The 14,417-nt window shown below is 41.3% G+C and overlaps 1 protein-coding gene and 1 pseudogene across 4 annotated transcripts in view; both read right to left on the reverse strand.

The window, feature by feature from the left end:
• LOC116565160 lies at positions 1-1,810 on the reverse strand (annotated as a pseudogene).
• The window catches only part of SH3RF1 (SH3 domain containing ring finger 1), a 187,680-nt gene that overhangs the window by 27,696 nt on the left and 145,567 nt on the right, over positions 1-14,417 (reverse strand). For all 4 annotated transcript variants that reach the window (XM_032298636.1, XM_032298637.1, XM_032298634.1 and 1 more), the window contains exons 6-7: positions 10,092-10,202; positions 1,817-1,986 (exon numbers count right to left, since the gene is read on the reverse strand). In XM_032298636.1, the coding sequence (XP_032154527.1) occupies positions 1,817-1,986; positions 10,092-10,202 (281 nt within the window). The remainder of the gene's footprint in view (positions 1-1,816; positions 1,987-10,091; positions 10,203-14,417) is intronic.

A 14,417-nucleotide genomic window follows, 5' to 3' on the forward strand; every position in this document is an offset into this window, starting at 1 on the left:
TAGAAAAGAATATTTTGATTTCAGGAGGAGTAACAGACACATCCCAAGATGCTCAAAACTCTTCCTTGGTACAAAGTACTGAACATTTTGTCCAAGTGTAAACTGAAAGTACAATCCTTTAATCTGTAAGTAGCATTGACAATTCTCCACTGAAAGAGGTTTTGCTGCCCACGTTTTAAAAGTAGGCAGAGGCCTTCCTGATTAAGAGCCTGTTCCTCCCAGTGTGGAAGTGACTATCCCACCAAATAGTATTTGCGTAGTGTGAAAGAATTAATGCAGCTTCCGAGACTGCCTAACTTGCTACCAGAGATTATGTGCCCACTGGGAAAAATGAGCTCGTCAAATGGCACTTGTTAGACTTGAGAAGTAGCCCCACATGAGAACACATGGTATGAAATCCCACTAGTACAATATGCTGCCTTCTACACACAGGCTGAACATAGAGGCTTGAGCTACACCTGCTTTTGTATGCTCAGTTCTAGGGAAAAAGACTAAATTTGAAAAAGTCAAGGGAAAACAAAGTCCCGATCACAAAATGTACAAGACAACTTCAGATGCAGGGTGACTATACCAACCAAGACATGGTAACCAAGTAGGTAACATTAACCTACAGTTCTTTTTGTTTTTTTAGTTGCATTTATTTTAATGCTGAATTTACTCCGGTGCCATATGTTTTTCTTTCTTCACTTTCTTCTGGGATATCTTCTTCTTCTGGGCAACCTCCTCTTCTGATTTAGGAAGAATGAGTTCCTTTTGATTAAGGATCATCTCAGTGTGGCAGGGAGAACTCATGTATGGGTTAATCTGACCATGAGCTCTGTAGGTTTGGTGGTGCACCTTTGGTGCTTTGTTCACTTGGATATGCTTAATGACCAGGGAATCTATATCTAAACCCTTAAGTTCAGCATTACTCTCTGCATTTTTAAGCACATGCAGCAAAAATTCAGCACTCTTTTTGGGCCACTGACCTTGTGTCCAGCCCCACTGCTTGGCCTGGGCACACCTGCCAACTCCACCATTGTAATGTCAGAATGGTATGCACTGTTTCGGTAAGTGACATCTTTCAGATACTTCGTGGCTTTTTGTATACGCATACCCTTGATGGCCTGGGCAGTTTCACGTGTGTTCTTGAAGTGAACACAAAGATTGGAACCTCCTGATTTGCATGATTTGTGGGGTTCTCTGGGTCAAGTGAATAGCAAACCATTTTCACAGATTACCTCAGGCTTACCTCAGGCTTAGGCAAAGAGTTAACCTATAGTTCTTACCAGTGCTCTAAACTGTTGATGTATACAGTTACACAAAGCAGGATCCACAAAGACCTGGCTGTATTCTGCCATAAATAAACTCTCAACAGGATAATTACTTTTCTGGATACTTATTACTAGGGACTTAAGCTTTTAACATTTATACTTCAACTAGACCTAGATATAATTTGTGTAGAATGCCTTTCTGTTATTAGGATTCTTATGCAAGAAATGAAAATAAAGATGAAAAGTTCAAACAGGAGTTGTACAAAAAAGGCAGTTTCATACACATATGATATTATAAAGAAGCAACAGTATGTTTTCCTAAACTCTGAAAGGCCTTCTTCACTAGTGGGACAGCTATCTGGCAAGCTCATGTATTAGACTCATTTTCTTTCAGCAGTTTCCTAGTTAAATGCATGACCAGGTAGAAGTTTGCAGGACACAGCCATCTTGGTGAGCCATAAGGCTGTCATCAGCTCATGTCAGAAAGGTGCTTCTTGACCTCTGAGGTTTGGAGTTAGTTTTAAATGAACACACAGGCAGTAATAAATGACACCCTCACTTACACACTGGGGCGAGTCTGAGGCCGTAAATGTGCAACCTGGTCAGTAGATCCTGCCATGGGCCTTGGTCCCATTCCAGCAGCAGCAGAGGCAGCGGCGGCAGCGCCTGGTGGTGTGGAGGCAAGGACAGTGGCAGCCAGGAGAGGGGGTGGGGGAAGAGGAGGATTCAAAGTCTGGTATAGGAAAAACAGAAAGAGAAAGGGAAAAAATGGGAACAAAATACTGATTTACATCTTTCTATGGAAGGTGGGAGAGAAAAATAATCAGAAATTCATAGAACAAGACTTTAATGGAATCCACACAGGGCAGAATCAGCAGGCTACCTGATATGAAAGCCTGCTTCTACAAATTCAGCTCTTGTTCCTTAAAATCTTAAAGTCAAAGCAACCTTTTCAGCAAACAGGTAAGTAACCACCCTTGGGAGGAGGGAAAGGGAAAAAAAATGGAACAATTGCATGTAATTTTAAGATGAATAGCATTTTAAAGTATAGACCTGGACAAGGATCCAAATGCCTTTCGATGAGGGGCAGCTATAACGTCATGCTGCTTGCTAGGAATTAATTTGTGATTGTTTCTGTAAGCTGAAACAAACACAACACATAATTTAGCTGCACTGTATCTCAAATCGTTCCTTCAGAAGAAAATTTCCTTTGATGCCTGGTCTATAAGAAGCCCAAAAATAGTAAGCCACAGTCATTGGGCCATTGTTGCTACTTTTGCTTATTCTTTTCTTAACTTTGCCAGCTTTTGAAATTTGGTACTATCAAGGCTGGTAATCTTTAACAAGTACACCAGTGGAAAGCTGCTGGTTCCTTTATGGGCACAGCCTAATGGGGTTCTGCCTACAGGATGCCATGCCTTTTGAAAATCAATGGAGCAATTGTTACCTTCTGATCTATAAACCCAGATAATTCTTTAGGGTCTGTATACTGAAACTCCTGGGAGAACAGGAACACAAAGACTGCCTGAACCCCCACCTCGTCCTCTCCAAATCTTTGAACCACTAGACGTAAAAACTAAATCAAAGGAGAAATAAGAAGACAAAAGAATTTACCTAGTTTAAATGTAAATGGCTTCTACATATCAGCATATAAACAAAATAAAGATCCAATGATTTCTAAACATAGCTTATACCAGTCATTTTATTTCTGTATTTTGGAATAAAAATTTGAATTTCATCACCATTCACTATAATACATCTGGCTGTTAATGTACACATACATGGTTCCAGAGACATAACGAACTGAGTAGAAAAAAATTTCAAATTTCTAGACATATGCTGCAGCCGTTCCACACATTATGTTGAATTTTTTGCAAAAGCAACTTTCAATAAAGGTTTTTTCCCACCCTGCAGCTGAAGTGGTTGCAGAACATTTAGTGCAGAAACAAATGAGGTGCAGAGCCGCTTACAAAGTGCAAACCTGGAGAAGGCAGAGGTTAGTTCCAAAAGTTGAAATGTCATGAAAACATGATTTACATTCTCGATTCAAAATACAGCAGCATTAAGATTTGCTATAGCTCTGGAATTTGCATGTACTAAGGCTTAGAGCCTCCAAAACCTTTAACCAGCAGAAGGGCAAGCACTTAACCTGTTAGGCTTCCTTCCAGGGACAAAGCAGAGATAAAGATAATCCTGGTCACAGCAAATGTGACCTGGTCAGTTCATGGCAGTTCATCAGCAGTTTGGCAGGTGAGATAATCAGTTGACACTGTATATAGAGTAACAGACGGAGAAACTGTAAAATCACCACTTTGCTGATTGCCATTTAAATCTTTCTAAGCTCAATCTCAAAACAGGGTGGCTGTGGAAAGGCAGAAAACTAATGGCATGTGCTCAAACAGAAATTAAAATAGTCTATTACAGCTCAACTTTATTAAAACAGAGGCTGTACTAATTTGACCAAAAAAGAAAAAGACAAAAATCACCTATGCACCTTATAAAAACATGCTATCTTTTGTAATATAAATACAATTTTGTCAAAAAATGTAAAATCACTTCTTATCACAAAATACACTAAGCATATGTTTCATGTACATTTCTTTTGCAAAACATGAGAGTTAGACCTTAAGATATGGTATCAGAGGATATCCTAAAAGATCCCAAAAGTTTTGCCTGAGAGAAAAGACTTCTCTCTCATTTTCTGTGGTTGAAACATAAATGGTTTAATGAAACTGGGCATATATTTTCCCAGTGCATACATGTGTAAATGTGTGTGTATGTGAGCACACAGATGAAGATCAAGGAACTCTGATTAAAATCAGGTTCCTAGATGTTGCTTGCCCCCGTGGGGTTGGTAAAATGATAGGGCTCTGGTGACTCCAGAGCTGTGGACAGACTAGGAAATTTTGTGGGTTGCTTTATAAACAAACTAAACCAAAATAATCTGCTGATGTGGAAGTTCAAAAGGTAATCCACTGTGCATTGTGCTTCAGGCAGTTTGCTGTCCTGCAAGACCTGAAATTTCTGCAGAGTAAAACCACACGTAGCCTTTCATTCACCCGGAGGTGACCTGGAGTCCTGCTGATTATTTCGTAGACCAGGCCAGCCTAGGCACCAGAGGCCAAGATGCACTCTCTACTACAGGCGGAAAACAGCTATGGACCTTCTAGAAAATGGGATATATTTTACATTTTGTTAACAATATCCTGCTCACTAAAACCAGGACTTAAGAACAGTGTGCTAATGGGAAATGGTCATATTTTGCCATGTCCAGGTTCTCTTCTCCTGATCTAGTAATGTTGAAAGAAGAGACAGTGTTACATCACAGAAGGGGCATGGCCTTTGGGGTCAAAAAAACATAGATTCCAACCCTGGCTCAGCCTCCCAGGGCAGTCCTCAATTTCCATCCTTTGCTAGCGTGAGCACCAGGGAGGAAGTGTCTTCCCTCTGAGTAGGCAGCATTTCAGAACACTGACAGGCCAGACTGCCAGGGCCACTGAGTGAAAAGTTCAAGTACATGGGTGTGAAACCTCTCCCTTCTGGCACTCTTCCCTCCACTTGTCCTTTCATGCAACTCACCCAGGTAGTGATTAGATCTTAGGAGCAGGCTAAAGAGAGGGAAAATGGTCCAGTACATCTCAAGCTTGGGCCAAGGGCTACAGGCCAGCTTACCAGTAAAGTACTTTGAACTGCAGTTTTGGACACAACTGAAAATAGAGGGTTCGTTTCCTTTCTAATTGTCCCTTATGTGTGCATCTCCCTCACATACCTCCCAGGGTAGAAAAGTGACTGGCAAGATAGGCTGAGCATTTCTGGGTCCATTGGGCAGATATCATTAACATTCTCCAATCTATCATTATTTCTTTCTAAATGTCTGATATCCATTCAGTCCACTTTCAACCCTACATATCAGCATCTCTAAACAGTCTTTGTGTGTACTGAACTCAGATGTATGTATACTGGTTGATGAGGGAATGGTTCAAGCTACTATGTGGAGATGCCTGTTAAAATTGGTCAACAGTGTTACCAAGTTCAGCAGCACTGCTATCTACATGCATAAATTATAAATTTATTGCTCCACATTTGATCTACAAGGAAGAAGAGAAATATCTATACCAGTTTAGTGGCTCTGTGTAAATTCTGTAAGATCTCTATGTTTCACTATACCATCCTGAGAGATGGAGTTAATAATTAGAAGTAGTTTATGTAAATTGTCTTTCCCAGTATCCTGGAGCACAGCAGAAGCTCAATAAATAGAATATACTGTTATGATTAATGAGATTGTGAAGTCAGGAACCATCTCACCCATCTTTGTATTGGTGGCACCTAGCTTTGCAGCTAAAAGAGGACAGATCCTCAATGAGCATTTCATGAATGAAAATACACTCTGTGCTTTTCTATCCTCTTCTTAGAACAATATGATATGGAATAAGAGGTCTCAGTTCCTGAGGTGCGAGAATCCTTTTCTGTTGCTGCTATGCAAGTTCTGACTGGTCAGGTGTGGTGGCTCACACCTGTAATCCCAGCACTTTGGAAGGCCAAGGTGGGCGGATCACAAGGTCAGGAGTTCGAGACCAGCCTGGCCAACATGGGGAAACCCCGTCTCTACTAAAAATACAAAAATTAGCCAGACGTGGTGGCATCCTAGCTACTCAGGAGACTGAAGCAGGAGAATTGCTTTAACCCAGGAAGCAGAGGTCGCAGTGAGCCAAGATCGTGCCACTACACTCCAGCCTGGGCAACAGAGCAAGACTCTGCCTCAAAAAAAAAAAAAAAAGAGAAAGTTCTGACCATATCCTACTCTTCATCCTGATTTTTAGATCTCCTGCCAAAAGCTTTACTTCTAAACTTCAAACTACCAAAGTTGGCAGCCTCATCCTTTACTTCCAATTCCCTGAACCCATCGACGGCAACAAGGTCTGCTTAGCTTCCACCATGGGCTACAACGGACTAACTACCTATTGGTTATTCTGAGAATCTGACGTCATTTAACTTTGTTTGTTTAAATACACACACAAATGTGTATGCGTTTACAATTTTTATTATTTTTATTTTTGTTTTTTTAGAAAAGATAGGATCTCATCCTGGCTGCAATGCAGTGGCACAATCATTGCTCACTGCAGTCTTGACTTCCTGGGCTCAAGCAATCCTCCTGCCTCAGTCTCCTGAGTAGCTGGGACCACAGGCATGCATCACGATACCCAGCTAATTAAATTATTATTATTTTTTTTTTTTTGTAGAGACAGGGTCTTTCTATGTTGCCCATGCTGGTCTCAAACTCCTGACCTAAAGAGATGCTCCTCCTTCAGGCTCCCAAAGTGCTGGGATTATAGGAATGGGCCATCATACCCAGACTAAAATTTTAAAATTTGCAATGCAATCTGTTTATAAACTGGCCATGAATGGCATTTCCCTTTATTGATCTGACTACCTTATAACACCTTGCAGCTAAACACCTCTTGGCTGGTCCAGAGGATTGGGGATTATTCATCACTTGTTTTAAAAGTCCTTCTGCCATTGTGCAGAAGATACAAGACTAAGATCTTCAACCTCCTCCCCTACAAAGAGATTTTTTAAAAATCACTACTATTAATAGTTTGATGTCTGAATTAGATACATGTAATACCAGTATTGCTCATAATGTTATATATTTAAAATTTTAACTGTTACATGTGAAATGTATGGGACAATACATTTATAATTTCACCCTGCATAAAAGATTAAAAAATCTCAATTCATGAAAAAAAGCATTAGAAATAATTTTCATGGCCGGGCGCGGTGGCTCATGCCTGTAATCCCAGCACTTTGGGAGGCCGAGGCGGGTGGATCACGAGGTCAAGAGATCGAGACCATCCTGGTCAACACGGTGAAACCCCGTCTCTACTAAAACTACAAAAAATTAGCTGGGCATGGTGGCACGTGCCTGTAATCCCAGCTACTCAGGAGGCTGAGGCAGGAGAATTGCCTGAACCCAGGAGGCGGAGGTTGCGGTGAGCCGAGATCGCGCCATCGCACTCCAGCCTGGGTAACAAGAGCGAAACTCCGTCTAAAAAAAAAAAAAAAAAAAAAAAAAAAGAAATAATTTTCATTTTTTTATTCTACTGGTGGCATTTATTACCTATAAATCTACACCATGAAAAGCCGGGCTTCTTTTCTACCAAGCTGTGTGCCACTGCTGTCATAGTATTCACAGTTTTCGGAACCATTTCAAATTTTAAGTAGAATGCTTGACACAATTAATATAAGATGTAGAGGGCACATGCTTCTGAGATTTTCCATTTAAACCTGACATATTAAATCTAAAACATTTCTGCCAACCTACCAGGGACTCTGAGATCTAGACATCTCCTGGGATGACAGACAGATTTGTTTATAATTAGTTTTTCATTAAATGAAATTGGCACAGTAGACATACTGTTTAATCAACCTTCTTCTTGCTTAACATGCAGGTTTTCTTCTATAATCCTAGAATGAAATGGTTGGATGTAAATTAACTTTTGCATATCCATGCTCTCTTGTGACCTGTCCCATTGATTAGCCCCAGATTGAGCCTCCAGATAACAGCAACTGGCCATTTACTACACTGTATAATTTTCAGCCCACAAGCGCTGAAATTCAGTCAGCCTTATGTCTTTTCTCACTACAAGTTGAATATCCCTTATCCAGATGCTTGTGACCAGAAGTGTTTTGGATTTTGGATTTTTTTTATATTTTAAAATATTTACTTCACGAGTTAAGCATCCCAAATCCAAAAAATCTGAAATCCCAAATGTTCCAATGAGCACTTCCTTTGAGCTTCATGTTTGTACTCAAAAAGTTTCAGATTTTGGAGCATTTTGGATTTCAGATTTCAGATGCTTAACCTATAGTTCAATTTTCCATTATCTGAAGAGTCCTCCTTTTTTCCCATAAGAAATCAAGTTAGAATTTTTCCATGCAAGGCAGTCATCTGGAAATGAACATATCAACTCATTGTGTACATGTGCTGTGAGTGGGAAGGAAAGGAGAGAGTCTCCCCTGGAGATGAGAGGTCACGATGGTTAAGGAACTTGGCTCTGGTCAAACATCCGGGGCTAACAGAATCTCAGGGAAACCAAATTTCACTAAAAGTTAACTGAAATTTATTGCTCCCCAGATGAATCCCGGCATCTTTTCCTTCACCAAGCAGTTGTACTATCAAGAAAGGCGTGATTGTTCAGGAAACAATAAAAATGAAAATAAAAAAACAAACAAACAAAAAAATATCTTTAACCTCGAGCTTTAACCCCCACAACATATTAACTTCCATTTAAATACAAGAACATGCTTAACTAGCTCTAAAAGTTTTCAAAAGCCCAAGTCAAGCTAGGTAATAACTCACATTTATTTATATCCCACCTTGTTTCTAAATCAGTTTTCAATTATTTATAGACGTATCAAGACAAAATAAATAAGAAATAGGAAAAACAGGGCAAATGGAAAATGAGAACAATAAAACTAGATGGAGCCAACATTTTGACTAATTATGTTGTGAAGTCCTTGCTAGAGGGGGCTACAAATCTGGCCCTAAGCACTCCAGCAGAGGGAAATAAAATCTTTACAACATGTATAAAATCGACAACCTAAAAACAAACCAGCTGCTTAGAAGCCTCAGTATTCCTGGCACAGACAGCAAAGAAAACTATAACAAAGTGAACCAGGCCCAACTTGCAACAGCCCTCAACTGAGGCCAAAAAGATCAATAATGGTCCTCCCTTTCTATGATCTAACTTTCTGAAGTAGATTCTTACTTTACAGCTAGGGAAACTGAGGCTGAAAGAGGCATAGTACCTTTTCCATGGTTATAGAACAAATAAATGGCGGAGGTGGGCTTCCCGTCCTGGCTGTTTCACTGTAGGCCTGCACCCCGTCATCAGGCCACACTGATGGTGTTCTCTGCCAACAGCACGACTTACACCTGTGGCCAGGCAGGGTGATGTAGCAGTCTAGGTACTGCGGCAATCTAATTTAATTCTCTTTTCTACTGTAATTCAACTCAGCGCTGGAGCAAATAGAAAATAGAAGCCAAAGCTTTGGCCTGGATGAGAGATGTCTCACAATCGCTAGTTCCTTGCTTACAATTTTAGGAAACGTCGTCTTACACAACAGTCTTTCTCTACTACCTAAGGGTGCATTTGCCTGTTGCTTCCCTTTTAATTTTCTCTCCAGAGTGGCCCTCTTCTGTGTATCTGTATCTCCTGGCTATCCTAGTCGTCCCTATTATTTTCCCGTTTAGGTATTTTTAAACAATTAGCCGTTTAGACTCTATCTGTAGGATATTATGTTTTCAGAAGAAGGAAAATCAACACAAACTAAGGGAGCCTTTCAAGATGTCAGGTCCCTTTAGGTAGCCACAGCTACAGACAATACGGATACATGACAAGAAATTAAAGAATTAATCCTTAATGTAGAGATTCGGTATCAATCTGTCGTGTGACTCAAACCATTCACCTTCAAGACCTGTTTCCTTAGTACTTCCATAAATTTGTCTTTATAAGAAATAAGCAGGACCTAGAAACTCAAAATAAATAAAGGTTAAGCTTTAGATAATCAGGTTGAATTGTAATGAAAATTAAATGTATTTTTGAGTTCTTCTAAAAGTTTCAGGCCACTGATCCTCACTGTTAAAAATTTTGCAGGATGCAGGCAAGGGACTTTCTAATGTTTTATTAAGATGAACAGAGATAACAGATGAAAGATAGAGGCCTGCCTCACCTAGCAAGTACGAACATACACTGCAGGTGTTAGGAGGTGGAGTGTGCCAGAGTCGCATGACTAAACACCTCACAGAGAAATAAAAATGGGAGAAACTATACTCACTCCAAGGGCAGCTTGGTAGGGAACATCTGATGGAAAAGTAAACGAGGGGCCAGTTGTCACTGGGCTGCTTGGGGGTGGGGTCACAATTAACCCGGTAGTACTTATATGAACCTGCCAAGAAAAAAAAAAGTATTAAAAAGAAGACTATGTTTAATACAACAGAATATACTGGCTAAACTTTAGAAAGGCAAGTCACATTAAAAAAAAAATCTGTACTTTCTGTTATTTGGGGAAGGTGGAATCCCTTTTAGTTTGTTCAACCCAAATTTACCAGTTACCTAATTTGAACCAGGCATTTTACTAGATGCTGGGGAATGATGTGATAAATACTGTTCATGACAGTGTTTTGCCTACAGAATTCAAGTGCCGTTGGCTTTCATGATAACATGTTGCCTTGTTTTGTATGCCACCATGAATCAAACTGGCCTTCCAATGGTCAGCCTGGCGCTCAGCTAGCCTCCTGGCAGTTTCCCTGAAGATCCTGTTAAGGTGGGTGGTGGCTGAACACTCACATGTCTATCAATATGTTAAATCTATGTGAAATTTTGCTAGTTTCAGGATCATTTTTCATGACTTCTACCTTTTGGTGGGGATGCATAATTAAAATGCAGCTGCCTAGACATGCTTAGAGCAGGCAATTACTTATAAAACTTTAAAGGAACAATGTCAAGCCAAATTAGTTGTTTTCAAAGGTGTCTTATCCGTGATACAACCCAAGATTAATTTACTAGAAAGAAATTGAGTTACTCAGGTCATTTCATTGCCTGTGTTAAGTTACTCAATCAATTTCACTCAGGTTGCCTAGCAGGTCCAGCTGCAGAATGCAGTGGTGTTACTTGAAGCTACAGAAGTAGGGGGATGAGTTCTGCACAAATGGGAGTGTTTTTTTCCTCCAGTGTGAATAGAAGCAATGTGGTTGGCTAGTACCTGTTTCCTTAAGGAAACAATGACCCACCCCAAATGCTAGGTTTTATCATAAAAATGTATTCCCAAACATAGTTTTCTCAGTTCCCATACATTAAGAAAAAGACTATCAGGACAAAAAAAAGCTAGGAGATTAGTTTCCAGAGGACGTAACAAAAACGTTCACTTTCCCACTGGGGTAGGCCCTACCAAAGCCATGGATAATCAGCATCACAGCATGTAATTTATTTTCACAAATAAATCTATGCTATATACACGGAATCTGCAATCTTTAGAATAGGATCTGGAGGTAGGGAACCTAAGACCATTTCACGCTGACTTCCCAGAACTACACTGAAAGGAAAACCCTAGCTTTCCATGCCTAAGTAATACAAGGACCAGAGGCTACTTTGCAAACCTCTCATCTTTTCTGAGCTGCAGATGGGAAATTGAAAGTACCTCTGATTGGCTACTTTTTGTAGCCAAATCATCCATATGCATAGCAGTGTGACTTTTTAACTTCACTTCAGCCTCTGACTGGTTGCTGCCCTCAACCACTGATTGTGGGCCAAGTCTTCATTTGCATAGAAGTGTAACCCTGTAACTTCACATGAGCCTCTGATTGGTTGCTTTCCACAACTACTGATTGTGGGCCACTACTTCATTTACATTCGGTGAGTACCAAGTGGCCAATGGGAAACCTCTGGGGAATTTTTGGACTCAAGAAGATTCTGTAAGGCCGGGCGCGGTGGCTCAAGCCTGTAATCCCAGCACTTTGGGAGGCCGAGGCGGGTGGATCATGAGGTCAAGAGATTGAGACCATCCTGGTCAACATGGTGAAACCCCGTCTCTACCAAAAATACAAAAAATTAGCTGGGCATGGTGGCACGTGCCTGTAATCCCAGCTACTCAGGAGGCTGAGGCAGGAGAATTGCCTGAACCCAGGAGGCGGAGGTTGCGGTGAGCCGAGATCGTGCCATTGCACTCCAGCCTGGGTAACAAGAGCAAAACTCCGTCTCATAAAAATACAAAAAAAAAAAAAAAGAAGATTCTGTATCCAGGGCCCTTCCCACACTGTGCTGTGTACTTTCATTTTTAACAAATCTCTGCTTTTGTTGCTTCATTCTTTCCTTGCTTCATGTGTTTTGTCCAGTTCTTTATTCAAAACGCCAAGTACCTGGACACCCTCCACTGGTAACAGACGTTATTTTCAAGGAACCACTGGGGCAGAAAAACACTGAACCAAAATACAATTTCCTGGGCCTGAACCTATGCATATTTTGAGAAAGATTTCATTACTGATTGGCGTTTCTCTACAAGCGCAGAGTGGGAGTGAGAATAATTAGTAGCTAATGACCTCACGGTTTTGGGATAAGTCCCTTCACATCTCTAGACCTCTGTGAGCAGCTGGGCCAGAGGCTACTTGAGGTCTCTGCCATCACAAGCACTCCAGGGAAGCACTGACATGGGGAATCCTGCAAGTACCACTTCAATACGGGGCTGTTCCTAGCATTGCAGCAAAGGAAGAGACAAAGTCACCCAAGAATGACTAAAAGCAGAAGGACAAGAAGTAGAAGTAAACCAGTGAAAGGTGAGCGTGTCTAGAATAAATGCCCTGAATAGAGACAACCTGGCTTTCTGCTGGGCTCACCCTTTCCTCAGGGGACTGCAAAAATTAGTTGTCTCCACTACAAGAAAGGCTAAGTAAAGCAGGGAAGACCTGGGATAAGCAAAAAAGGAGCTGGGGGGCGGGGCTTCTTGCTTCCCCTGAGGCCACTGAATACAAAGATGTCACAGAAACACTGAATATTATGAATCACTCCTCTGGAGGCCAAAAAATATCCTAAGTGTGGTCAGAGGAGGAGACAAAACATCTTGGCGGCTTGTACCATCATGTGCTTTTACACACATCAATCACGGACACTCATGCACATCTATCTGATCTGGCGACCCACCCGGGCAGCACTGCCTATAAATAATCTTCTAATTTATGTATTTGAAAGTTCAGCCATCACTCAGTAGTCACTAAATAGAATAGCAAGCAAGTCCTTTGCCTCCCTTCTTGTCCATTTCATCATCCTGCTGCCTGCAATTTGATGTGACAGTGACATCTCTAATTGCCATACAGAAACAAGGGTATGAGGACCTATTCATATGGAGTAGACATGAGCTTGAAGGTGCCTAGGTCCCTAATAACTTTGTTGTGCCATCACACCAGCACGCACTATCTATATCTAGACTTCATTGGGATGAGATAAAAATGAACACTGGCCTGGGCACAGTGGCTTATGCCTGTAATCCCAGCATTTTGAGAGGCCGAGGCGGGTGGATCACGAGGTCAGGAGTTCAAGACCAGCCTGGCCAAGATGGTGAAACTCTGTCTCTACTAAAAATACAAAAAATTAGCCAGGCATGGTGGCATGTGCCTGTAATCCCAGCTACTCGGGAGGCTGAGGCAGAGAATTGTTTAAACCTGGGAGGCAGAGGTTGTGGTGAGCAGAGATCATGCATCTGCACTCTAGCCTGGGCGATAGAGCGAGACTCCATCTCAAAAAAAAAAAAAAAAAAAAAAAAAAAGAATACTAACATTTTTAAGCCACTTACTTTCAATTTTCTAATAAATGCAACCAAACTTAATCCTAACTATACTTAAAAATTAGCCGCTTGTGGTTACGCGTGCCCGTAATCCCAGCTCCTCGGGAGACTGAGGCAGGAGAATCACTTGAACCTGGGAGGCGAAGGCTGCAGTGAGCCAAGATCATGCCATTGCACTCCAGCCTGGGAGACAAGAGTGAAACTCTGTCTCAAAAAAGAAAAAAACAGAAAAGAAAAGGAACTACAGGCAAAGGTTAATATGTGTAAGGAAAAGAAGACAGCAATCAGGTCAATAGCAGGGAACAGATTCAGCAATGGGCCTCAGTGAAATCTATAGCCAGGCCCTTTGCTGGGCAGGGCAAAAGGACAGTTCTGTTTTGAATGGTGTTACATGAGCCATTTCCCCTATGTACTGATCTCCATGGTTGGAAGAGTTTCTGCACGTCACAAATGCTACACATGCTCAATGCTCTATTGTGGACTGGGGTTCCCTCCAATGTACACAGTGCCCTAGATAAGTAGTGTTTTCTGTAAACCTAGGCTGGAGAAACCAGGCAGCACTTCAAACACCTCCCAGCCTTTTCTAGAAATAACTTCTCCCTGAGGCAATGCTCTACCACTGAAAACAGAACCAACTGGAAAGCGGAAGGAGGGGTGGAATGGTTGAAGGGGAAACTTTGAGTGGAACACAGAAAGAGCCTTGTTTCCTGAGCTACTTGAACCAAAACAAAAATAGCTCTACTTTTAGAGTCTTCATCGCCAGCTCTGGTGTGGCAGCGTCAGGCATGCTCACACCTGAATGACGAGCTCTCTGCAAAGATGAAAATG

This window comes from Sapajus apella, unplaced genomic scaffold (assembly GCF_009761245.1).
Source record: "Sapajus apella isolate SASKATOON/1434 unplaced genomic scaffold, GSC_monkey_1.0 scaffold39, whole genome shotgun sequence".
Classification (NCBI taxonomy): Eukaryota; Metazoa; Chordata; class Mammalia; order Primates; family Cebidae; genus Sapajus; species Sapajus apella.